The sequence below is a fragment of the Otolemur garnettii genome, unplaced genomic scaffold (assembly GCF_000181295.1).
Source record: "Otolemur garnettii isolate 467f Iridium unplaced genomic scaffold, OtoGar3 scaffold00007, whole genome shotgun sequence".
NCBI classification, from domain to species: Eukaryota; Metazoa; Chordata; class Mammalia; order Primates; family Galagidae; genus Otolemur; species Otolemur garnettii.
In genome coordinates this window covers 11,757,226-11,783,883 of record NW_003852402.1, presented here as the reverse complement: position 1 = coordinate 11,783,883, position 26,658 = coordinate 11,757,226, and the positions used below count along the sequence as shown (strand labels likewise).

Genomic DNA, 26,658 nt, shown 5'->3' with positions numbered 1-26,658 from the left:
TTTTTATTCTTGCTCTTTCACTACCAAAAATAACTATGTTTACAAGGCCCATGTGGACACCATTTTAGCACTGAACAATAGCACAAACATTTCATTTCTGTAGATTAAATGTGTCCATTTCTCATGGACATCTGAAACTTTCTGCTCTGTGCTTTCTACTTTCTATTCCTTCAAATGGTCAACATTTGCTAAATCTATAAAAGAAATTTTAGATTTACTTCTATTATCATTTCTTAGGATTGAAAACAAATATTTTCTAATAGGACCCTTCCTCTATTTTGCTGTCTTATATGGCAGCTTCTAGTCTGCTTCCTTTATTTTTCTTAATCTTCTTTCAGAAAACACCTATAATTTCTTAAGGGCTTCTAAAGTATTTGCTTCTTAGATAATTTACACATTGTGAAGGAAACTCACTTTTGCTCTTAAGTTTATGCTGTTTCAAGTTATTAAAAGTAGCTCCAAATTATTTCTTCTTAAGTAATTTACAGAAGTATACATTTCCTTTTCAATTGTAATTCTTCTACAGATGTTCATATAAATAAGCCCATCCTAATATTACCAAGCACTGGCAATCGAACAGTAATGAACAGGGACAGGAAACACCCTCAGGGCATTTGGTGATCAACATAGTTCTTTGGAACTCCAGCCAGTGCTGTGGGAAGGGACAGGCCACACTGATGGGGCAGAGCTGCATATCCCCACAACAACATGTATTTAACTAGCTAAAGCATTTCTTTTCTTTACTTTTTTTTCAACGCTTCTAAACAGGAGAGGAAGTATTTATAGCACTTGCTAAGCAAAGCAAAAGTTAATTACAGCTGGAATTTTAAGCTCTAAATTAGCCCTAAAGGTAAATAACTAGATATGGTTTGAAATCAGTTTGAAATTAAAGTTAGCTAGTGTAAAGTGTGATTTTGTCTCTTTAGGATTCCTCCAGACATCAAAATAATATTTAAAAATTTAAAAGTTAAGGTTATAAAAGTAGCTAAAGCTCTATTTATGTTTACCTAAGTGAAACATTTAAAAACTGAAGTCCTATGACATATAGGAGAGGTATAAATTCTCAGTATGGGATTCTGAGGCTCAAAAGTACTCATCTAAGGATAGATTTCAGACCTGACTCTTCTGGAAGTTTGAGTGGAGATACTGGGGTTACAGTCTCTCTGAGCAGTCTATCAAATCATGGCTTTGAGCTGTATTCCACTAATTCTGGAAAAAAAGAGAGGTTCCAAGCAAGGTTGCTGACAGAACCATTTCCCCTCACTTTCCTGGATATTGTAAGATGCCATCAGAACCTCAGTGGTTCAGGAGTAATATTATTGCTAACCAAAACAATTCAAAGCAGATCAGACTATGGGAAAGAATCTTCCTGCCAATCCAAAAGGAGACAGAGAAATCTATCTCCTGGCTTGGTGCCTGTTACTCAGTGGTTAGGACACCAGCCACATGCACTGGGGCTGGTGGGCTCAAACTTGCCCTGGGCCTGCTAATGACAACTACAACAAAAAAACAGCCAGGTGTTGCGGTGGGCACCTGTAGTCCCAGCTACTTGGGAGGCTTAGGCAAGAGAACTGCTTAAGCCCAAGAGTTTGAGGTTGCTGTGAGCTGTGACATCACAGCACTCTACCCAGGGTGACAGTGAAACTCTGTCTCAAAACAAAACAAAACAAACAAACGAAATATATATATATGTATATTTGCTATAAGTAAACTAGGACTTTGAACTTGATGAAATTTTCTATTATTTAAACTCAGGAATGCAAACACTTTCTTGACAACAAAAAGGCTTGAAAAGGGTGGTGCCTGTGGCTCAAAGGAGTAAGGGGGCTGGCCCCATATGCCAGAGGTGGCGGGTTCAAACCCAGCCCTGGCCAAAAAAAAAAAAAAAAAAAAAGGCTTGAGAAGAACATTAAGAAAAATTGTGACCTGGTTGTTTGCACCCTCATATTAACCTGAAATAAAGAGAAAAAAGAAAGGGAAAGGAAAATCATACTAAAAAGTTTTTGTTTTTAACAGATAATATTTCAGCATAACTACTCTAATTACTTTAGGATAATGGTGTTATGAAGAGGTCCTTTTAAAGGAGGGCTATGTTTAGGATGGGCAGGTAATAGCCTACTTATTTAGTAATATACCAATGACTACTCCCAAAGTAGAAAAATTAAATTTTTTTTGGAGACAGAGCCTCAAGCTATCCCCCTGGGTAGAGTGTTGTGGCATCACAGCTCACAGCAATCTCCAACTCCTGGGCTCAAGCGAGTCTCCTGCCTCGGCCTCCCAAGCTGGGACCACAGGCGCCTGCCACAACGCCCGGCTATTTTTTTTTTTGGTTGTAGCCATCATTGTTTGGTCGGCCTGGGCTGGATTGGAACCTGCCACCTTAGGTGTATGTGGCTGGTGCCTTAGCCACTTGAGCCAGAGGTACCGAGCCAAAATTAAATTGTTTATCATGGATTTATTCTTCTTAGATATATCCTTACTCCAAAGTATTCTGCTGCTGCTTAAGTTAGTTATCCAACAAAATAGACAAAATGTTAAGACAAAGACAATTCACATGTATTTATTTCTATTCCACATTTTGGAATATATAAAAATTCTAGGCTGAGAAACTGTTTTCTCAATTTTCATTCCTACCAGCAAATCTGAAGGCTTTTATAAAACATGAGAACAAAGTGCAGTTTGAAACACCAAGGTTTTCATTACTGTTTCTTAAGTTTTTAAAAAAGAACAAAAGTAGGAAGGAGGTAAAAGAGACAGGGTTCAGGCGTGGGGAGGGGATATGGCGCCACATTTATTAATCACATTAAAAACTAAGCATGCCAACATCTGGAGCTAAAACAACCAGCAAAATCACCACGTTCAGACTTGTATTGGCTAACTCTATCTATCCCAGCATTCTCTTGGGACAGCGGTTTGCCCTAGGCTCTACCACAAGCTCGGTGAAGTACACAGCCTCAATTACTAGAGCGTGCAGCCACAACGACCTGGTATTACGGAAACAGTCAGTCACCACTTGAGTTAACATTCCATACCCTATCGACTAGCCCCTCCCCAGCCCAAAGAAATAGTAAATCTTGCCCACCCTAGCCCTGGCCCACACCACAATGTTAATAATTATAACAAGCAGTAACCCATCTGTTATATCAGAGAAGGGAACAGAGACTCCACTGAGAGATTTAGAGTGAGATGTTAACATTTCTTCAGCTGACTGCACAAACAAACAAACAAAAAAAAAAAAAGGAGAAATAATTCATTTGGAGATATGAAGTCATGAAATAGCTGATGTGTATTGCTTTTAACCATGCACTGATGCAGAACTGAAGCAACCATTAATAAAAAGTAAAAAGGACATATGTATTTACACACAATCAGACCTGTTTGATCTGAAGCAGTTTGCAGATTCTATCTGTGTGTGATTTGAAATAAAACAAAAAATGGGGATTAGCATGGCCACAGCACACCCTAATGTAGGAGGGCACACACGGACAGCTTTTTGAAACTCTGATAGCTGGATCAATTTGGTATGGCTAAGCTTGATTCAAATACACACATGCCCCTTTAAAAAGAATTACTTTCTTATATCTTTGCAGTTCATTCTGAATAACTCCTAGTATCCCCCGCTGGGGCAGCCTAGGGCTCCATCACTCCTATTTAACTGGTCTGATTCTGGCAATATAATTTAGTCCTGACCCACAGCACTCAGGTGTTATGCTCACCCCCTGTCAACAGCCATATATTCTGATCCACAGCATTCTTCTAAAATTTTTCCTCTGTTTAGGAATTTTATTTTTTCACATATCTATAACATGTCTCTGTTCTCAACTTCCAGCTTTTTCAAAGGAAACTGCCTTTGAAAAGTTGTCTTTAAGATTCTTTTCGGTAATGACTTCTGCAGTTGTTAAACTCTCAGTTTTTCATGGCTGAATGTCACCTCCTAGGGATTTTCTACTTTGCACTGAACGAATTTTATCATCTAATTAACCTTATAATGTTGCCACACTGATCACATGATTATTCTGCAGTTCCGTAGCTGTGTTTTACACTAGAACAAAATGGAAAGGTTCTAAATATCATCCTTCCTGTATCTGATCTTTACCTGCTTATCTGTTAATTTAATCTCATACTGGGAGACTCTTGCCTTGTCTTGATTTTAACCTGGCCTTTAATTTTTATCATATTTTTGTTTTAGGTTTACATTAAAACAGGACTTTGGTGAGCATGTGATGTCAAGACACCTTCTTTCTACCTGGAAGACAATGACATTCATTATGTGACAGTGAGGAGGAAAGTGTATTTCAAGACCAGCAGACAAAATGAAAGCTTGTTACCTACATGTAGAATACTGATCAATAGAGCAAGGTGAGTAGGGGAGGGGAGGGAATGACAGGTGCGATGCTCAAAATCACTACAGCAAAGCGGAGATCTATTTCAACTAGCATGGGTTCAATGGTAGCCCTCTGGGAATCCCTTTATTTGTTGTTAGATGATTCTAATTTCCCTTCCCTCTCCACCCATGCTGAGCATCACCACTGTAGGAGACATAGAGTTCTTATGTGGTAATACAGCATCTTTGATTAAATACGAGTAACACAGACCTAAATACAAAAACTTATAGAAATGGTAATACTGTTACTGCTTTAGACTGAGAGATCTTTTTTTTTTTTTTTTAGAGACAGACTTTTACTTTGTTGTCCTTGGTAGAGTGCTGTAGCAACATAGCTCACAGCAACTTCCAGCTCTTGGGCTTAGGCTATACTCTTGCTTCAGCCTCCCAAGTAGCTGGGACTACAGGCGCCTGCCCAATACCAGGCTATTTTTTTGTTGCAGTCTAGCTGGGGTCGGGTTCAAACCCGCCACCCTTAGTATATGGGGCCGGCGCCCTACTCACTGAGCCACAGGCGCCACCCAGAGAGATCTTTGAAAAGCAGTTAACTTTTAAAAAAGTATTTAAATTCTTAATATTATTTAAAATTAAACGAAGAAATTGTTATGATTAACTTGATAACTTCCACTTATTACTTCTGTAACAGAGGAGAGATGATCTTTTTTTTTTTTTTTTTTTTTGAGGTAGAGTCTTATTATGTCGCCCTTGGTAGAGTGCTGTGGTATCACAGCTCACAGCAACCTCCAACTCTTGGGCTTAAGCGATTCTCTTGCCTCAGCCTCCCAAGCAGCTGGGACTACAGGCATCTACCCACAATGCCCAGCTATTTTCTTGTTGCAGTTGTCATTGTTTAGATGGCCCGGGCCGGGTTCAAACCCACCATCCTGGGCGTTATGTGGCCAGTGCCATAATCACTGTGCTATAGGCACCAAGCCAGGAGAGATGATCTTTAATGAATCAAACCTTTCAAGCACTTTATTATTTCACATCTGCCTGAATTAGTTTATTTCCAAAATCTTGCTGGGTAGTTACATAAATAAACTAACTGGACTGCGAAAAGCCATTAACTGTTTTCTTTCTCCTAGCATCCAGCTATCAGTAAACGTTCTAATAATAGTGTATTACTACCCAAATGAACTCCCTGATCCTCTCAGGTGAAAGGAAGAGAGGGCAGGGGAAATGCACATCTCAGTTTTTGAGTCCCACTATGGTTAGATGTTTGAGGCAAATTCAAACTTATGTAGCAGCAGAGTATAATTACTACCAGGACTTCACTACAGGGCCAGTGTGGGATTCAGGAATCTGGTATGGACATAGTTTTACTCCTTCGCTTTTCTCAGTTCCTTTACAGTACTAAGAAATGTCCCCAAATGCTTAGATCTCCAATATAAAAAACTAGTTTAAATATCTTACATAAATGTGATCGACAAATTAAAAGAGGTGGCAGTGATGGGACAGTGCATATAAGACACCTGGCACAGGTATGTGGCAAGGGGACAGGAGCGTTTAATTTTGGAGGAAGCGCTATTATGCACAGAACGTGACTATGTGCACTGCTGAGGTAGCAGGGCTTAGATCACACGCTCACAAGTCTTGATTGTCCAAAAAAGCCTCTGTTCCCATCTCTAACGTGGAGCTGGAATGGTTAGTATAATTCAATTTTTTCACTGCAATCCACAATCTGATTGATTGGCAGGTCACACTGGCACTCCTACCTGAGGTATTTTAGCGCTAATGATTGGTTCCTGTAAGACTATTCTATAACAGAACACAGGAAGAGCAGTTCAAAAAACACAGCTGTGGAAGGAAAACAATCATACAAAAAGCCCACTAAGGGGCCCACCAGCCTTTTCTTTCCTTTGGATGCAAGCATGCTTTTCACAGGTTGAGAATTAGGAGCAGTTTGTTATCCCATTTAAAAAGTGGATTAGGGTGAACTATGCCTTTTCTACTGGTCAAAAAAAGAGAGAGGAGGGGTGGACACATTATCTGTCACACTCCAAATCCTACCATGGAAAGTTTCTTTACAAACTGGAGACACAATTGCTAGATCAGTTTTCCAGAGAGAAATGTGCCATAAAAGAAACAGAAAGAAAGAAAATGGCTAGCAGGGATCTACTGTCTAAGAATGGAACAGGAAAAGGGATTACAGAAACCCTCTACAATTAATAGCCTAAATTAATATAAATTAAGCAAAACCAGTAACTTACAATCTTTTCCCTCATGTCCTCTCTTTGAGCTCTGATTCAATGCACTTTTTATACTAAACCTTCTATTCTTTCTAGTTCCAATATGTCTTTCAGAGGAACTAAGAACTAAATATATTTTGATAGGTTTCCACAATGGAAAAAAATGCAAAGACAAGTGAAATAAACTCAAGGCAAAATAATAGGTTTTTTGTTTATTTTTTTTTTTTTTTTAAGAAAGAGTCTCACTTTGTCCCCTCAGTAGAGTGCCGTGGCATTACAGCTCACAGCAACCTCAAACTCTTGGGCTCAAATGATCCTCTTGCCTCAGTCTCCTGAGTAGGCAAGGAGACTACAGGCATCTGCCACAACGCGAAGCTATTTTTAGAGACGGGGGTCTTGCTCTGGCTCAGGCTGGTCTCAAAGTTATGAACTCAAGTGATCCACCCACCTTGGCCTCCCAGAGTGCTGGGTTTACAGGTATTGAGCCCCCTCGCTAGGCTGTTTGTGTATGTTTTTAAGAGGCATCTTTTGCTTTCTCACATGTGGAATACAGAATATACTGTTTTAAAATGCTGTAGTTTTAGGCCTAATGTAATAGTTACTTCATAACGTATTCTTGCTTTTCAATTGTTGACTTGTATATTCCTTCAACACTAGTGATTAACTTTTTTCTCTAAGGAACCTGCTTTAAGATAGGAACTAAGGAAGATAATAACATTGTTAGTAATTACTTTCATCAACAAGGGACCACTGGTCCAAAATTATTTTGGCAAAAATCACTGAATTCCTTATGTTTTAGATTGAAAATGTAATCCAGCTAGTGTATTTTTTTTAAAAAAGTATTTTCCTGAAAAGTACAGAGAAATCGTCTTTCTCAATAAAATCTTATAAAGGAAATAAGATAACCATGAATGAATGTTTGTTGACTTAACAAGGTAGAAGTAGGCAAATCTTAGTAAGACAGAAGTAGGCCATACTTTAAAAAAACCCCCCTTCCAAATTCCTCATATAAGGAAAATACTACAGAAAAAAAAATTTGATTTAAAAAATTATTCAAATGGAAAAGTTTGCTCTAATAGACCAGGTTATCAATAAAACAACTTAAATAACATAAAGATGAGTTTCATGAGAATATGGATACTAATGTACATGGCAGAATGTATATGCTTACATCATATGTAAACATGTACATTAAAAAATGTGTAATCTGGTGTAAAAGTAAGATAGATTTCCCCAGTCTTCAAGTTTCACTGTGAACCTGGGGGAAAAAAAAACTTTCATTATTTCTTGAAAACATTTTAAGAAAGAAGGTGGGTTTTAATTAAAGTACAAAGAAAGATGATGAAAAATGGATGAGTTGGGTTTTATGGTTGGCTATGTGAGTAATTTATATAACTCTTGGTAAGTCGCAATCTTTCTAAAAACCGTATTTGTAAGTTAGTATGTTGGTCCAAATCATGGCTAAATAAAGGCATACCTTAAAGGCCTACTCTAAGCAGTAGAGGTGAGTCACCTGTACCTTGGAGGATTATTATTATTCTATCTCTACTTATACAAAGCCTCTGAATGCATTCTGAAAGTGCATTAACATTTTTAGATTGCTAGTCTGGTAGACTGCGCAAATAGTTCACTAAAAAGGTCCCCTTCTTGATTTGGGGACGTTAAGGGTAGAGAAAGCACTTCCAGATCATTTTAAACTATCACAGAATAATTTTAGGCTGACAAGTTTTTCTTATAAAATTGTCTCTTAATGACTTAAGGCCAAGCTTGCATTCAGAAAAGAAGACTATCTGAAGAGGTCCCAGTAAAAGACTTTAAAACTCAAAAACTTCTATTCTTGGTCAGTTAGATCACTTTGTCCATATTTAAATACTACATAACAAACCAATCATGGAACTTTAGTATGGCTAAACAGTTTAAATAATGGATTATATGTTAATATGGTTAGTAGAATCAACAAATCTTGTATGATAATCAAATGACTATAGAAAGAGCCTAGGCTGCTAATTATGCCACTCATTTCCCCTTGCTGACTCTTTAAGAGATCCAGCTTGTAGACCTTCTGCTAAAAAAGGTCTTAATACCTTTTTTATTTGGCATCCTCTCATTATTACACACTCTTCACTGGCATCAGTCCTAAATAATTCCATAAGATAATGGACTCTCAAAGTATGTAAAATAGGAAAACACGCAGTACAGAAAGCTTACTGCCATCTACATAAATCAAAGCTCTAATGATCTAAAAAGGGATATGAAATGAGAAGAAAAGCAGAAAAGGGAAAGAGGTGGTTTAAGGCTAAGCTAGTCCTGTTATTTATGTATGCAAATGACCCGACAGTAGTAAGACTTTAAACCTGCTGATCATCTCGCAAATAAATCAGTGATCCACAAAATATCTGTGGGTACAGGGAAGGGAAGGGAAAAGAATATGTCCAGTAGACTGACCCTGGCCATGATCAGGAAACCCAAAGGCTTAGTTTTTGCACCCAGGGGCAAGCGCAGTGGCAGAGAAGCATGCTTGCATTCTTAAATATATAAATGTATATATATATATATCCACAAGGAAAAAGAAAATAAAAATTAAATTAAAAATAATAAAAAAAAAACCAAACCAAAGAAACAGAAAAAAAAAGGCTGGCTTGTCAAGGGATGGGGTCAAGAAGGCCCCAGTGTGTGTACTTACATAGAGGTCAGCACCGTAAAATCCGTCCTGGTAAACCACACTGCAGAAAATCCACACAAAAACAAAAACAAAAAAAACAAAAGAACAGAAACACATTCCGGTTATTGAGGACGGCAGCATGCACATGCGCTCTACACAGGCAGGTGATGTATGAATAAAAACCTGGGCTTGGGGCCACAGCAGGTCAGTGAGAAAAACGTGAAAGTGCATACACAAGTTACACAGCCCCAGGACATGCGAGGAGAGGGAAGGGTGTGCAAAACTGGAATGCGCAACCTGGGTATTTGGTAATTAAAGTAAGATGAACACAATAAAAAACACTCGTAGAAGAGCCTATTACAGCTATCTAAAATCCACTGGATTACAAACATCAACTTTGTGTATATGAAGTATTTTTTAAAATAAGCTTGCCCTAGGAGTAAGTCTTTCTTTAAAGAGCTTACAAAGGGGAGTGGGTGCAAGTGGAAGGGGGTTTAATATGAAGAAAATAAACCCAAAGAATTCCATCAGGGCAGGATCTATATGCAAAGTATCTTTCAAAATTATGTTTAATGTTTTGTTTTCAGTTGTATAGTAATTATAATTTTTGTCCTAATATCCATACATCACCTGTTTTTTACCCTGCACATTAGACATGCGATAAGATTTGGCTGATCACACAAGCATGCAAAGTATTATTATTCAGCATTTTAAGAACCAATGCAACACCTCAGAAAAACAAGTCAATCAATTCTGACCAAAGTAAACAGAGAAATGTAATTAAAAAAAAAAGACAACCAAAAATACCCACAATGCATTGCTTTCACAAGCAGAGATAATGAGCTAAAGGTTAAGGTGATTGGTCCAAGGTCCAAGAATTGAAAGGTGCAGTGGGGATCCCAGATAGTAACAATATAATCCAGAGTGGGAAGGAGTAACTGGAAGATTTTAAGGGTTCTTTTTTGGCCATAAGAATATTCATAAAATTCTGAAAAATACAATTGATAACTGAAGTTCTGGGCATGACCAAGGATCATCTTGTCTTATTTAAAAGAATAAAACTGAGAAGGTAGCTGGTTAGAAATAGAAGAGTTTATTTTTCTGTTTAGACAATGAATTTGTATCAAACATACAAGCATGACTTTGTTTTTAAAATCCTGAGCAACACTGTACTATTATTTTTAAAATATAGATTTTCAATTTTTGAGGTATTTTTATGTATACAGACTTTCCCTCAAACATTATTTTGGGACCAAAAGATATGGAATAGTAGTTGAGATACAATGTAAAACTTTCTTCTTCATATTTGTTAAGTCAACATCAGCTATTTTAGTTTAGATGAGCTACTATTTATTCAATTAAACAAGCTAGATTCTCACCACTACCTTCTCTGTTACAGTAAACAAGCTGGCAAGTAAAATCAAGTCATCGAATCATATTTTCAACTTAGTATTAAATAACATGTTTCTTACAGATAGCTGAAAAGTTTTGTAATTCTATTTTCAATGACATTTTGTTGTATTTATAGGACAGTATGGTCATACTTTATGTCTCAAATATGCTATGCCTTTGTATTACATAATAGGCAAATCAAACTCATCTTTGATGTTCATTTAGCTAAGTTCTATCTACCTGCATAGATTCCAATTGCAGTTAAAGTCTGCTATTAGAAAGTAATCTACCTCTCAATTGTATTTTAGTAAAAAAGAGACTTATTCATAATGAGAAGGCTGATAAACTAGAAAGCATTAAGGCTGAGTAGTGATTAATTAACCATCAAAGATTTCAGTAAGGGATACAGGTTCTTTTTTTTTTTTTTTTGCAGTTTTTGGCTGGGGCTGGGTTTGAACCCACCACCTCCGGCACATGGGGCTGGCGCCTTCCCTTTTGAGCCACAGGCTCTGCCCCAGTAAGGGAAACAGGCAAAGATAAAAATATTCCCTTTATAAAGGAAGTGCTGGCATTTAAAAACATGAATAAATTTTACCCTAAGTTGAATCACTTATTGGGGATACTTATGTAAGTTCTGGAGGAATTCCAATATTCCTTGTATCAAATGCCACAAGGAAGCTAGAACACGATGATTAATGATGAAATTAGTTTACTAAGCTGAAAAGCAATTCTAGGCCATTCCCCATGAAATACTGGACTTATTCCTTGCCATCTTCCATGTAAACAGGTAGTTTAGTTAATAAAAAGGAAAACATGGGAAATTAGTGCTCAATGTAATGCATAGAAATTGATGTGATTAGACATAAAGATCAACTATTTTTGAGCAAATATATACCTGACATAGACTTGGTAGAGAACGGATTCTCAAGTTTGGCCAATAAACTGAAATGACCTACATTGAATAGGAATAAATTTAACCACTTTATAAAGTAACTTAGGAATGTTACAAAATAAAGAAGTCCCATGTTTCTGGTGAGCAGTCTCTCTTTGCAAACCTGATTGTAAACTTTCTTTGATTAAAATGGAAGACACTTCATGAACAATTTTCTTGTGTGTAGAACTTCCAAAAGGTTTAATTTTATGTTTCACTTGAATATTTCTTGAAGAAACAATACTGCATATTCACTTCTTTAAAAGAGATGTCAGAGGTTGAAGGTCAAAGGTCAAGTTGCAAGAAAAAAAGGATAAAATTAAAAGTAAGTAATGGTAGAAGATGGAGATGATGGAATGCATGGGATTTAAACATCTATAAACTGCCAACAAACGTTAATTTCTGAAGCGGTGTCTTTTGGAGCCTGCCCACTTCAACATGCACACTTGCCTTGTCTAATAAAAATGCGTTAATTCTGAGGAATGGAGAACTCCTCATGGTATGTCCATTTGGTCTATGAATGAATGAATGCTAAATTAGTACAACTCAAGGTTAAGCCAATTTTGCTATCAGAAAAGGACATACAAAGGAAGCTCTTTCTTTCCCTTTATATTTTAACTAAGTAGCAGCTAATAAATAGGTTTCTCTGCACTATTTATCCCTTAGTAAGAATACAGGAAAAAAATTTGTCATAGGCAGAGAAAAGATCAAGAAGAGAAATGTCACACCTTTGAAGAAAGAAAGTCCTTGGTATGACTGACTTAGAAAAGTCCACTCTTTATAAAAATATACATTTTTGGCTGACACTGAGAAACAACTAAAAACAAAACCTGCCATCTTCACTCCTCCTCTCCCATTCAGTAACAAAGGATTTATTTGTTGCTATGGAATCATTCCACTGCATGAGACACCCTCCATACAAAATCAAAGGGTGAAGGATGCTCAGCTGCATTAGTTGTTTTACCATCATTCAGAAGCCAACTGCAGTTTAATTCCTCCTACTTCTCCCTTTCTCCCTTGATTCAATTGGACTTGGTTCATCTTAGAATTAACCTCTTTTAATCCATTTCCTACAAAGAAAGCAAATCCATTGTGGGTAACTAGCTCTGCTGCTCACCACCCAGGCAGTGAAACCAAAGGGGAGGGCACATGTGACAGCCTTGGCCCCAACATGTGGTGGTGAGAAGGGGGTGAACACAGCAGATGCAGTCTTGTACTACAATCTCGAGCTCCTCTTTGGGTTCTCTGCAATAATGTTAATCCATATTCGTGCGCTGCTGAGTGAACTCCATGCCAACACACTGCTAGTAAACACAAGACGGTTCTGGCTACTGTCTTAAGCCATTACCACGAGGGCTTAAGGTGGCCAAAATGAAGGTTTATGTAACAGGTTGACATTTAGTCACATTCTGATGATGGTATATTTTGGTTCTTGCCATCTAGTTTGTTAATTTGAAAATATTCATTGAATATCTACTATGTGGCACGGCAACATCCCAGAAGATATGAGAGAGCCATGGTATTCTTTTTTTTCCAATTGCTTATTTTAGAAACATTGATTTTGGAATCTAATACTTACCCTGGATAGGCGGGGATGGCTGTTGGAGGTACTGCTCGGACTGCACCATATACTGTCCGCCCTCTGCCCCTCAGATGGGCTCCTCTGAAAGCAGCCGCCGTGGTGGCTGCAGTTGGGTAAGGGAAGCCAGGAACTAAAGGGAGACCCAAAATATGACAGAAATTTCAACTTGCATTCAATAGCCAATAATACAGGCACAACTAGCTGTGAATGAATTGTAGAAAAAAATGAAAAGATATGCACCACATCTTTTGTGAAAATGTGCTATACATATTATTCAGTAAATCTCCTACTCTGGGTCTCTGATGAGGTAAGAAATGGAAACAGAGACGCAACATGCAAAAGCAAATGATTCCATGCCTCATTCACCACAAATCTGGAGTGAGTTTTCTTGGCTCCTTCCCACTTTTGGCATTACAATGTGAGCTGGTGAGAAACAAGTCAAGAAGCTCTGAGAATTACTGCCATAATAAGAGACAGTCTTTTACCTATTATAACCAATTTAAATCACATACTCTGTAATAGGCCAATTATTAATCTTGTCTATAAATGTTGTTATGTGCAAATAATTAATAATTATTCTTCAAAAGAATATTTCTTGTATTTTTATATGAGCCCAACCTCTAAGGCATACAATAGCCTTCAGATATTTCATTAATTTCATTCCTTTATCTAAAAGTTTTAAGCCAGAAACAAAGGTGAGAGGGAAACCACTCCTCTGTCACCTTGTATCCTTTAAAGAAGCAGGCATTATCTAAGGGCCTATTTTAAGTGTGCTATCCTCAGGAAAGCATGCAGAGACATTGATTCCATGTCCACTGAATCCTGTTTAACTATACCTCTTGCTAGAGTAAAATGATTCAGGTCAAAACGACCGTAGTGATATCAAGAGAGCTGAGAATAATCAATAATACTGGAGATACCTTTTTTTTTGAGACACAGTCTCGTTTTGTCGCCCTTGGCAGAGTGCCATGGCATCACAGCTCACAACAACCTCCAGCTCTTGGGCTTAGGCGATTTTCTTGCCTCAGCCTCTCAAGTAGCTGGGACTACAGGCACCCGCCACAATGCCCGACTTTTCTTTGTTGCAGTTTGGCCAGGGCTGGGTTTGACCTGCCACCCTTGGTATATGGGGCCGGTGCCCTACCCACTGAGCCACAGGCACCGCCCTGGAGGTGATTTTAAGTGATATTCTCCTGAAGGGCTTGGGCAGCGCCTAAGGCTCAGTGAGTAGGGTGCCGGCCCCATATACCGAGGGTGGTAGGTTCAAACCCGGCCCCAGCCAAACTGCAACAAAAAGACAGCCAGGTGTGGTGGGTACCTGTAGTCCCAGCTACTCAAGAGGCTGAGGCAAAAGAATCGCCTAAGCCCAGGAGTTAGAGGTTGCTGTGAGCTGTGATGCCAGCACTCTGCTAAGGGTGATAAAGTGAGCCTCTGTCTCTAAAAAAAAAAAAAAAACTCTCCTAGAGGGCCTAAGGTTGAATTGCAAAGGACAAGTATAATGTATTTTGAGCATACTTGCTTTTTTTGTTTTCTTTATTATTAAGTGCAGACTGAAATATTCTTTATACGCTCTTACTCTTTCTACCTTTTCCAACTATTTTTGCTCTGTGGCAATCTTAATACATGCTCAGGAAAATTCTAGCACAGGTAAAGCAGGACAGGGCACAATGATAGTATTTACTTTTCCTCTAAGAATGTTTCCTCTTCACAGTTGTGTATTATATAAGAAAAAAAAAAAAAACCCTACCACATCACTGTTCACTTACAACAGTTAAAGTCCATACCAGGCCAACATAGGCTACTTACTGATTAGAGGAATGTAAGTGTTGATGCCCCCTCTTCCTGATAGGGGCACTGCCGCATCATTGCCTAGGGATACATCTGCTTGAAAGCTGGATGCTGATTGTATTTTAAAAGAAAATTTGAAAATGCAAAAAGATTACCAAGGAATAGCAAATGGAAAAGTAAAAGATGCTTTTACACTTAGCACCAAAGGAAACATTAACTGAAATACTACCTGCATATAACTCAGGACCATACACAGCTCCAACTACTGGGCTTAATTTCCAACCTGAAACAGAAAAAAGGACAATGAGCCTTTAAGACCACATGAGGAAAAGGATGGTCTATGCATGTCAAGCGGGCTTCAGACATCTCTGGTTTATTTTTGCTTTTTATCACCTTCTCTTTCAAAGGACAGCTTGGGGTTTATATGAGAGGGTAATAATAGTACTGTTCTTAAGCAGGACAAGCACAGTGAAAGGATAAGGAGAAGCTGGGGTGGGTAGGAGTAATGGGGCAGTGGTGGGGGAGAGAAAAAGAGAAAAAAAAAAAGAGAAGAAGGGAGAAAGATGGAATTGCAATGACAGGAGAAAAAATAAATATAAATAAATCCAGGGATGCGGTTTAGTGCTCTCACCTATCCCAGTTCAGAAAAAGGAAAAGAAGGCAGAATGCGTGTTATTTTGTACCATATTATGATGAACTTTCTTACATATCATCTTAACCCTGTTTACTTGTCTGATTTGTTGTTGTTGTTGTTTGTTTTTTCCCTTCAGATAAGGTCTGTCACCTGGGCTAGACAGAGTGCAGTACAGTTATCACAGGTTGAGTTTGCAACCTCAAATTCCTGGGCTCAAATGATCCTCCTGCCTCAGCTTCCCGAGTAGCAGGCACTATAGGTGTGTGGCACTATAGGTGTGTGCCACTATGCCTGGCTAATTCTGTTTTTTTATAAGATGGAATATTGCCATGTTGTTTAGGTTGGTCTCAAACTCCTGACTTTAAGTGATCCACCCACCTTGGCCTCCCAAAGTGCTAGGATTACATGTGTGAGCTACCATGCCCAGCCTACTCTAGATTTTTTTTTTCTTTTCCCCTATAGTTTTTGGCCAAGGCTAGGCTTGAACCCACCACCTCCGGTATATGGGGCCAGCACCCTACTCCTTTGAGCCACAGGTGCCATTCTCCAGTTGTTTTTAATAAAGGTATCTTTTGACTGAATTCTTATTTGGCCTAGATTCTTGACTCCTTGTTCAATTTTACCATGTTGGTATTATGGGTAAATTAAAATCCCTTTTCATTAGGAGTTACCACTGGGATTTCATTGCAGTTTACCAAGTAAAAAAGGAAAGACTTGCAGTAATGAAATTCAAGGTATATTCCCAACTTCAAAGCATGTCTTCTGAGGTTTTAATTTGTAACGAAAATACTTAAATTAATCAGACTTTTTAGCTAAAGGACATCAGACTCCTACAGAACATTAGTTTAAACATTTATAAATGTTAAGAGTTTCCAAATAACACTATGCTTAATGTCAATTTTATTTCTTCTTTGCCTTCTTTATATTTATAGATGGCAAATTTTTTTTATTTTTTTATTTATCTTTTTGTTTTTTTGAGACAAGAATCTCACTATGTTGCCATCCATAGAGTACTGTTGCATCACAGCTCACAGCAATCTCAAATTCTTGGGCTTAAGTGATTCTCTTGCCTCAGCCTCCCAAGTAGCTGGGACTACAGGTACCCACCACAACACCCGGTTATTTTTGGGTTGTAGTTGTCATTGGTGTTTGGCAGGCCCAGGCTGGATTTGAACCTGCCAGCTCCAGTATATGTGGCTGGCACCCTAGCTGCTTGAACTACAAGTCGCAAGTGGTTTTTTAAAAAGGAAAAACATACTATTGCCCACTGATAGTGAACAAATAGAATTCCATATGAAAACTTTAATCAGTATTTTTTTTAGAGATAGTCTCACTTTGTCACCCTTGGTAGAGTGCTGTGGCATCACAGCTCATAGCAACTTCCACCTCCTGGGCTTAGGCGATTCTCTTGCCTCAGCCTCCTGAGTAGGTGGGACTAGCTAGGACTACAGGCACCTGCCACAACGCCTGGCTATTTTTTTGTTGCAGTTTGGCCAGGGCCAGTTTGAACCCGCCACCTTTGGTATATGGGGCTGGCACCCTACTCAATAGCTCACTTTAATCAATATTTATTAAGTTTTATACATAATAAACAAATATACCCTATTATTTTTCTGAGAAGATTGGCTCTTTTGTTGATTTCTTTTATATAATCTCAGTCTCTAGCATTTGTCACAGCTACTCTACAAATATACAAATGGAAATAAGAAAAGGCCAATTCTATTAAAATTACCACATTTAAATGGCCATAAGCCAAGACATTAAGAGAAAAATCCCATTTATTCTGACTCACTCTACTCTTTCTTTTTTAAACAATTTTAATCATTTTTATTTTTATTTTATTTTTTTAAATTAATTATCACTCTACTCTTTTATTGAGCATTTTATGTGTTCACAGTGGTGATGTCTCTTCATGAGTCTATATAAATTTGGCAAAATCTTGGTTCAAATTCTACTTGAATTCTAAGAACATTAACATTCTGTAATGTCAAATGTATACAAATAATATGACTATTGCACAATGCGTCTGCAAAAATTAAGTAATTCTAACCATCATAAATGAAAATGCTGACTAAGAATACATCAGAAGGCACCTAACCCACTCTTCTTAGCACCTTTAACACAGCAGAAACAGATGTCTTGATCAGCAGGCTTGAATATTATTAATAATTTAGAGTACTTTTTAAATAATCCTTTTCCTTCCTACCACACTATTTCTTGAGCACTCCCTTAAAATCCAAACAAGAAAGCACGTTGGTATGTTGCTTGCAAGACTTTGAGTACGTTTAGTTTTGCAGAATTTACAGTATATTTTTCACAGATGTCATCTGACCTTCATAAAACCAAAGAGGAAGATAAGATAGGCATCATATCTGCAATCTTGAGTAAGTACTATAACTTCTCTAGGCTTCATTTCCTATACAATAAGCCGAGAGGGTTGAGTTTTGATGATTTCTAAAAAGCCTTCTGGTGCTGAAATTCTGTAGTCTCCAATTTATAGATATGAAGACAGGATTAGACAGGTTAAGAAAGCAGCCCACTGTCACAGAATAAAATGAAGAGTTAAATCTAGAAGAATTTTTTATCTTCTCAATTCCTGTCAGAGGCTCTTTCTGTCACATCAATCACCTTGGATCTAAAGAAATTTGACATTGTTTGCCTCTCATTTCTATTTTGTTTACATTGGGTTTTTATCAAAATTGCAGAAAACTATGAATGCTATTTCATTTCATAGCAGTGAAAATAAGAAAATAGGAGGCAAAGTGGGAAGTGGTGGTACAACATGATTATAATACTAATAAAATGGGGGGAAATGCAAATTATACTGATAAATTTTTATCATGTATGTGAAAAGCTGGACTAAATATATTTATTGAAGACTTTGAGATATGCTCAAGATCTGCTTAAATATATGCTTTATGAGATATGCTTAATATCTGCTTAATATATTTTCTACTTGATTTAAGACATTACTACTAGCACATACAGCCACATGCTAGCACAGCAGGTTCAAACTCATTTAAAAACCAGCAGAAATGTCCCCTTTTATTATAGCTATAAATCTTATGCAGATCCCTAAAATACACAACAGTAAATGAGGAGCTGCTCAGGCTGAAGTAGGGCTGGAGATCTGAGGATCCAACTCTATAGGTTTCCTCTTTTTCCTTCCTCAGGCTGACTCTGCAGAATAGTCTGCAAAACTACTGTTAAACTACAGATTAAAATTATATTCCATCTCATTTAGAGAAAATGAGTTTAGATTAAATTTGACAACTGATATAAAAGTTCTGTTTTTGTTAAGGCAAATTCTTCTAAGAAATTTATAAAACTTAATGATACAATATGTAATCACGGAACGGAAAATTATACACACATACACATATACCCAAGGTAGCTCCCTCTAGGCCTTCTAAGGAAAGCAAGGCATCCAGAATTGTAAAAGTGACTAAAACATATTTATCCTTCCAACTTATTCCTTTCACGCTCTAAGGAACAGGAATCAGTAGTAAAAAAAGTGAGACTTGATGGGCACCCAGGGATTTTATGGGAAAATCTAACATATGACAAAGAACTAGAGCAGCAGAAAAAGAGGGTGCTCAAATGAGATTTCATTTAGGTTAACAGGCAACCTTAAATGACACATCTGTACTGTGTGTAGATAGAACTTAGAACAGAACACCTTAATATAACTGAGAAATTTAGTTTAGAACAGATCACCTTAATAACTAAAAAACTTAATTCTAGTGAAAAATTCATTTTTAAAGATAGAATACTCTTAGGTAAAGAGACTACTTCAATGTAAATTAAACAAACTGTTTAAGACTGAAATTAAGAGAAATTCTTAGAAGTTTATAAGAAGTTCATATATTTATATGAGAATAAATGACATTCTTCTAAAGACAATCTGTAATTTCTTACCATTTGCATATGGTGTGACCATCTTCTTATTGGTCATTACTCGTGCTGTAGCATTATTTACCTAAAAATAACAAGTAGAAAGAAGGGCAGGGAAGAAGTAGATCACATTAGGAAACATGGAGTTGCTCATCTAGTAACACAGTACTTAGTTAAAATGCAAATTTCTGAGAGCATTGATCTAAATAATTAATATGGCAATATAAAATATTAATATATAGTATTTGAATTAAAGTGCTTATTAAATGAGGCTAACAAGAGTAAAATGCAGTTTCTTGGTCTCAAAATAGAAAACTAGGGCAACTGTACTACCTAGTATTCCAAAGAAAAAACACATTTGCAAGTTCTTTAGAGATCTTTAAGAGACATCTCTGCACTAAGGAAAATGTGGGAAAAAGTAAATAGGAAACAATTACACTATCAAATAAACTTTGAAGTTCATTAATAAAACAGAGGCTTACGATTAATAGACTTATGGGAAAATGATAAAATAAACCTCTTAACTTCATCTGTCCTAATGGTCAGCATTTTTGGTATGTTTATCTAAGATATTACTATCTGAGGTTAGCAAAAAAAAATACAGGAGCTTAAGACTGCCATGTTGACAGTCTTCAGGGCCATTCTGAATTTTCGAGACGGTATGTTATATTCATTTAGAAAAAGTTTTCAGGCTCGGCGCCTATAGCTCAACCGGCTAAGGCGCCAGCCACGTACACCTAAGGTGGCGGGTTCGAATCCCCAGCCCGGACCCGCCAAACAACAATGACAGCTGCAACCAAAAAATAGCCGGGTGTTGTGGCGGGCGCCTGTGGTCCCAGCTACTTGGGAGGCAGAGGCAGGAGACTCGCTTGAGCCCAAGAGTTGGAGGTTGCTGTGAGCTGTAATGCCACGGCACTCTACCCAGGGGGACAGCTTGAGGCTCTGTCTCAAAAAAAAAAAAAAAAAAGAAAAAGTTTTCAGAAGGCCTTTAAAATAGGCTAATGAATCAAGAAAATAAAATGTTTATTTTATGGTACTCTCTACCCTCGTTACAGAACTGCATAATTTAAACACTCTCAGCGCTAAGGTAAGGAAGTTTTACAAAGATGGTGCTGCTGAAGAAAAGATGAATGGAATGTAGAAGCCAAGATATGCAGCCCAGTGTCAGAACCAGCTTCAAAGCTCTTGCAAGGAGGGTAAAGCCTCACCATAGAACCTCATTATATACTATGTTGTCTGGTCATAAAATGCAAGAATTTAAAAAATATATATAAAAGTCTTACTTTGCCTCTTCCAATTTGCATTGTACTAATCTGTACAGTGATAAATTTGTGTTATGAAAAGGCCAATTTTAGGTAGCACTGGGACTAAAAAACCTCTTTTTATGACTTTTAAGGTCTGTACAGTGATGATTCTCCTATGTGAGGAAAGAGCTTGAAACTCCATTTACTCAAGTTTGGCCCACCAGATAATATAAACATTTCACATTTAAAAAGAAAGAATGGGATACAACAATGATGAGACTGAGAGCATGCAGTTAAAAAACACACACACACAAATAAAAGAAAGAAAACACAACCCATTTTGGAAAGAAGGGGGAAAGTGAAGAGCAAAGTTGTCACAGACAAGGATTAGAATGGAGCAGGAGCTGAAACCAGCTTTTGGAGCAGAATGCAACCAAGCACTTGAAAAGAAAAATGGCCAGAACCAATCAGAAACCACCAGTCAGCAAAAGAGACCAACAGCTGCATGGAACTGAAGGGATGGAGAAGGATTACGAGGGAAAAGGACAGGAGCAGGGACTTGGATAATGAGACCAATAAGGTAGGGAAAAAGAAAATAGGAAGTCAGGAAAGGTGCAATCACAGGAAAGAGGCAGCAAGGGCAAAGAAAGAACAGTCAGAACTGCAAATAGAGGTCTAGGGAAGAGGAGGAGGAGGACAGGAAGTAGGGGCAGGAAAGTGCATCAATAAAACTAGCCAAACTGGAGTTCAGGGACTCTGAGTAAGATGTGCAAAGGGGAAAAAAATCACCATGAAGTCAGTAATCAAACAGCTCAGACTGCTACAAAACAATATGTACATCCAAAGTCCAGGCGGCATTACTCAATAGCATCGAAAATAAAAGGGGGAAAGGAAAAGGAAGAGGAACAACAAGTCAAATCACATTTTATAGTGTTAATGTGAGATGGCAGATGGACTTTTTCTTTCTTATTTAATTGTTTTGTAATAACATTTTTAAAAGCTTCTTCTCTAGTGCTTTTGTTTCACTTACCGCCAACGGGTACCATCGCCAGCATTGTGTATAGTTACCATGGAAAGAGTGAGTCAAGTGAAGGGCCCTAAATGCTAAACCATTGGAGAGGAGGGGAAAAAAAGCAAAATATGCAGACATCTTACTCAAAATGGTGGCTTTTATATTTAATACTTTAAAAATTGGGAAAGGGGAAAAGGAGCCAGTTAACCTTCAAAGTGTTATCAAAAAAGGCTAGAAAATGCCAGGTGGCTGACTTAATAACCAGCCAGCCATCAAATCTTCTATTTATTTTTGATATTAGGTATATTTTAAAACGACATGAGTTTTGGATTCTTTCCTCCCTCCCCACAACTTCTATGATCTTCTATTCCATGCTTATCATCTGCACAAAGAGGCGAACTGGCCTCCCAAGAGAAAAAGGATATTGGCTGGCCCCTGATTCATCACAGAACACAATGTTATAAATTGAATAGTTTTTAGACATTTTTAAAGTTGTTAGTTTTGCTTAGGCCTGATCACAAGAATTCAAGAGTCTTGCAAACTGAAGCAAAGGAAAAAAATCAAAAGAGCAGAAGGATGAACATTCTAGAGAAAAAACATAAATGAAAAACAAACATATACATACACACAATAAATTAAAATAAAAAACTCCCAAACAACCAAAAAAATAGGGGCAGAGGCGGCAGACAGAAATGTTACTTTTATATATTTTAATGCAGGAAGGTGAAGTACACAGAGATACAAACACACATACATGTGCACACACACACAAACAAGACAGGGTTCCAAATGTGAAATAAGTGAGGCAATACAAAAAAAAGAGAAATGAAATATAAACCAGAAATTGAATTATTGAAGACATGCACCTCGATTTTACGGCCCTCTACCACGGTGCCGTGTAATTTCTCCCTGGCCCTGTCTGCATCAGCACTATTCTCGAAAGTTACGAACCCGAATCCCTGCATGCAGCGGGAGAAGGGGGGGAAAACATGCACATCGTTATATTGAAATACTGATCTCTTGGTAAATAGAGAAAAAAATATCACAGTATGAAACTGACATCAGCAACAACTCAGCAATACTCTCCCAAAGTCACATTTTTGGTCCATGCATATTTTGTAAAGGGAAATTAAATCCAATAAAAGAATAAAGAACTGTAATAATAATAATTTAGTAATAGCAAAATAATAGTAATAATGATAATAATAAAACATAAAGCATATGAGGCCAGACCAAAATAAAGGTACAGAGTTACCCAGGTCAAACTACTCAATCAAGAATCTGAACAGTCTTGGGCACTGTGGCTCACATCTGTAATCCTAGCACTCTGGGAAGCTATGGAGGCAGGATCACTTGAGGCCAGGAGTTGGGGACCTATATGCCCAGCTACTCTGGAGGGTGAGGCAAGGGAATCACTTGAGCCTAGGAATTTGAGGTTGCAGTGAACTATTATGATATCACTGCACTCTAGTTGGGGCAAAAGAGAGAGACTCTTGTCTCAAAAAAAAAAGATTTTGAACAATTTTTAATGTCCTCTCTCAAGTCACGATGCAATTTAACGTATATGTCCCTTTAGATAACGTTTAAAAGATCTACTTAAAATGACTCTCTGACATCCCAAATCTATTATTTCTCAGTAACTACTACATGAAATCTGATATTCAGGTTTAATCACAGTATGAGATCCTTTAGCAGGTCTAGTAAGTTTAGCCCCCCTTTGCCTGTTGCTTATAATACTATTAGTTGTGCTGGAAACATAATTAAAGACAGTCTTTTTTTTTTTTTTTTTTTTTGAGACAGAGCCTCAAGCTGTCCCCCTGGGTAGAGTGTCGTGGCATTACAGCTCACAGCAACCTCCAACTCCTGGGCTCAAGCGAGTCTCCTGCCTCCGCCTCCCAAGTAGCTGGGACCACAGGCGCCCGCCACAACGCCCGGCTATTTTTTGGTTGCAGCCGTCATTGTTGTTTGGCGGGTCCGGGCTGGGGATTTGAACCCGCCACCTCAGGTGTACGTGGCTGGCGCCTTAGCCGGTTGAGCTATAGGCGCCGAGCCTAAAGACAGTCTTGAAGTACAACTTTGTATGTACTGGGTGTGGAAGAGGCAAGCACTCATGTTCTAAGCAAATGAAAACAATACTAAGCAGTGGTCAGTTACTCATGACTTTCCTTTAATGACATTTTTCAATGACCAAGACTGCCACTTGTAGTACAAAATATGCAGGTGAATTTCAGGATATTGTTATCCCCAAATTTCCTAAACTTGATTATTTATATTTAATCTGCTATTAAATGTATTAGTGATTTTCCATCAGGACAGTCAATAGGCAATGGGAATGAGATCTACATTAGTGAGATCAGTAGTCTACCACCCAACAGGAAAAGTGCACCATAAAACGGCAATACAGCAGCTTCAATGAGTTAGGATTTATTTGTCTCTTGCAGATGCTATGAAAATATAATGGAGCTTTAATTAAGCAGACAAAGCAGGAGACCAGGGAGTTAACTAACTTCACTCCTCTGTTTACATACTACCAGTTCAACATCACTTACATACTTAACAAGTATTTCATAAAGCCTATCAACTTTATTCCAGGTGCTTTGTTTGTCCTTATCTTCCCACTCTGTAACTATCATTTTATGAATAATTTCTCAAGCTATTTGTAAATTCTTAGGGTTTTCTGTAAAGTCTTCATTTCCCAATAGCTTCATGGTCCCTCCAGAATTTTTCAAATATTTTATGACAGGATAATCCAGACCCCTTTATTTTTAACTGAAGTTCTGCTTTGCTGCTTCATAACATGAGTGCTCTTCTATGTAAAGAACATATTCTTTTCTTTTGTTTTTTAGAGACAGAGTCTCACTATGTTGCCCTCGGTAGAGTGTCATGGTGTCACAGCTCACAGCAACCTCAAATTCTTGGGCTTAAGTGATCCTCTTGCCTTAGCCTCCCAGTAGCTGGTGCTACAGGCACCAGCCACAACGCTTGGCTATATTCAGAGACAGGGTCTCCCTCTTACTCAGACTGGCTGCGAACCTGTGTAATCAGGTGATCCACTGCCTTGGCCTTCCAGATTGCTAGGATTACAGGCATGAGCCACCACACCCAGTCTAAGGAACATATTCTTAAGTGATATGGTAAACAGTATGCACTACTTAATAAAATGTGTAAAAGCAACTCCATTGTTTTGAAAAATCTCATCACTCAGTATTCTAAATGATTATGTGGATGGGTAGTGTCTCAAGGATTCTAATAGATTATCTATACCCACAATTTGGACATCAAAAATACCCTAGAAAGCACAATGCTAAGTTATAGAAAATTTTAAATGTATGTTGCTTGGAATGGAATACTATTGGTAATTTCCTAAGAATGTATAAATTTGTTGAAAACATCAATGGGAACATAGTGTTAGACACAATTTTTTATATCAACATGTTATAGCCAGTTCGAGACCTTGAAGTATAAAATAATAGTTAATTAAACCATTTGTCATCTACAAAGATAAGCAGCTAATTCTCCAATCCTGGAGAGTTTTCCAATGGTAAAGTTAAACATTTGAAAAAGGTCACAGATATTGATGAGTTCTTTTATCACATTTGGGAATTATTACAAGCTACTTGCCAACAGACTCTCAAAGTCATAAATTTTATACCTTGGGGTAAATTAATAAATTAGAAATTAACAGCTGCATTACTATTAAGTTATATAATGATGAATATCTAGGTTTTTGGTTTTAGCATTATGACTATCAATAGTCATAGCCCCTATATAGATAAGGAGATATCTACATCCCCACATGCATACATACATGTTTGTCATCTTAAATAAAACCGTAAGGTATAAAAGGATGGATACACTGGTTTCATTTTGAAGATAAACAAACTGAGGTTACCTAAGGATATAGAGCTAACGGTGAGAAAATCAGAAATTAAGCTCTGCAAACGTGAGCTTAGTTTCTATTTACTCAACTACATTTGTCCTAAAATCTTTCTAATTTTCTTTTTCAAATCTAATGTTTGAATCCTCCTTTCTGGAATTTGTTGATAGAATATCAGTGATACAATAACTGTATCCAAAAGAATGGAAGGTGGTATCATAGCATTTATATTTTATAGTCAGCAAATAACAAAGGTTAACATTAACCTGTTTGTGTAAGATTTTCTCAATGACTTTAATATTCTAGAATGAAATTTCATTTTCAAATGTTTTAACAGTGTTTTATTAGAAACAGATGCCTATTATCCACTGAAGGAAGATCTTTAAAAAGCAATCTTTACAGGGCTGTTTTCAGAAGGTCTGGGAGGAAGAAGGCCTTGCTGATTCTTGGGAAGAGTTAAAAGAATTTCTTTCTTTCCTTAAATATAAATAGACCTTTTGGTAGGCAGAACAATGGCTCTCCCAAAGTAGTACCTGCCCTAACCCAGAACCAGAACCAGTGAATATGTTACCTTACATGGCAAAAGGGATTTTGCAGATGTGATTAAGTCAATAAATCTTGAGACGGAGAGATTATCCTGGATTATCCTGTTGGGCCCACTGTACTGTGCTTATAAGTTAAAAGCAGCAGCAGCAGGAGAGTCAGAAATCAGAGTAAAGTGGCCTGAGAAAGATTTGACCAGCTAGGGCTAGCTTTGAAGCCAGAAGGGAGCTATAGTCCAAGGAATGTGGGCAGCCTCTAGAACAGTGATTTTTCAACATGTGTGCCAGGAGAGGATCTTAGGTGTGTTGAGAAAAACTTTAAAGATCATTAATTAAATTTTTAAAGTAGTTTTTTATTTTTTCAAATTAATAGGAGGGTATAATTTTTAAGTTACATTTTCTCACTTCAAGGGTAAAGTTCTGTTTGTAGAAGAGCCCCTCACCAAGGGGGTATCATATACCCTCACAATGTGCACATTAGGTGAGATCCTGCTTCATGCCCTTATTTTTTTTTTTTTTGAGACAGA

At 37.5% G+C, this 26,658-nt stretch overlaps 1 protein-coding gene across 6 annotated transcripts in view; it reads right to left on the bottom strand.

The window, feature by feature from the left end:
* The window catches only part of RBFOX2 (RNA binding fox-1 homolog 2), a 293,952-nt gene that overhangs the window by 8,865 nt on the left and 258,429 nt on the right, over positions 1 to 26,658 (bottom strand). The window contains exons 6-12 of one of the 6 annotated variants that reach the window (XR_002771638.1): positions 22,579 to 22,671; positions 19,481 to 19,541; positions 15,158 to 15,211; positions 14,947 to 15,039; positions 13,138 to 13,282; positions 9,257 to 9,296; positions 6,100 to 6,142 (exon numbers count right to left, since the gene is read on the bottom strand). Coding sequence is in view for 5 of the 6 variants with exons in the window: in XM_023509354.1 (XP_023365122.1) it covers positions 9,257 to 9,296; positions 13,138 to 13,270; positions 14,947 to 15,039; positions 15,158 to 15,211; positions 19,481 to 19,541; positions 22,579 to 22,671 (474 nt within the window). In the remaining variant the exon portion in view is untranslated. Of the gene's footprint in view, positions 1 to 6,099; positions 6,143 to 9,256; positions 9,297 to 11,180; positions 11,580 to 13,137; positions 13,283 to 14,946; positions 15,040 to 15,157; positions 15,212 to 19,480; positions 19,542 to 22,578; positions 22,672 to 26,658 lie in introns of those variants that run through there. The other 5 variants (XM_023509358.1, XM_023509354.1, XM_023509357.1 and 2 more) reach the window with 5 other exon arrangements.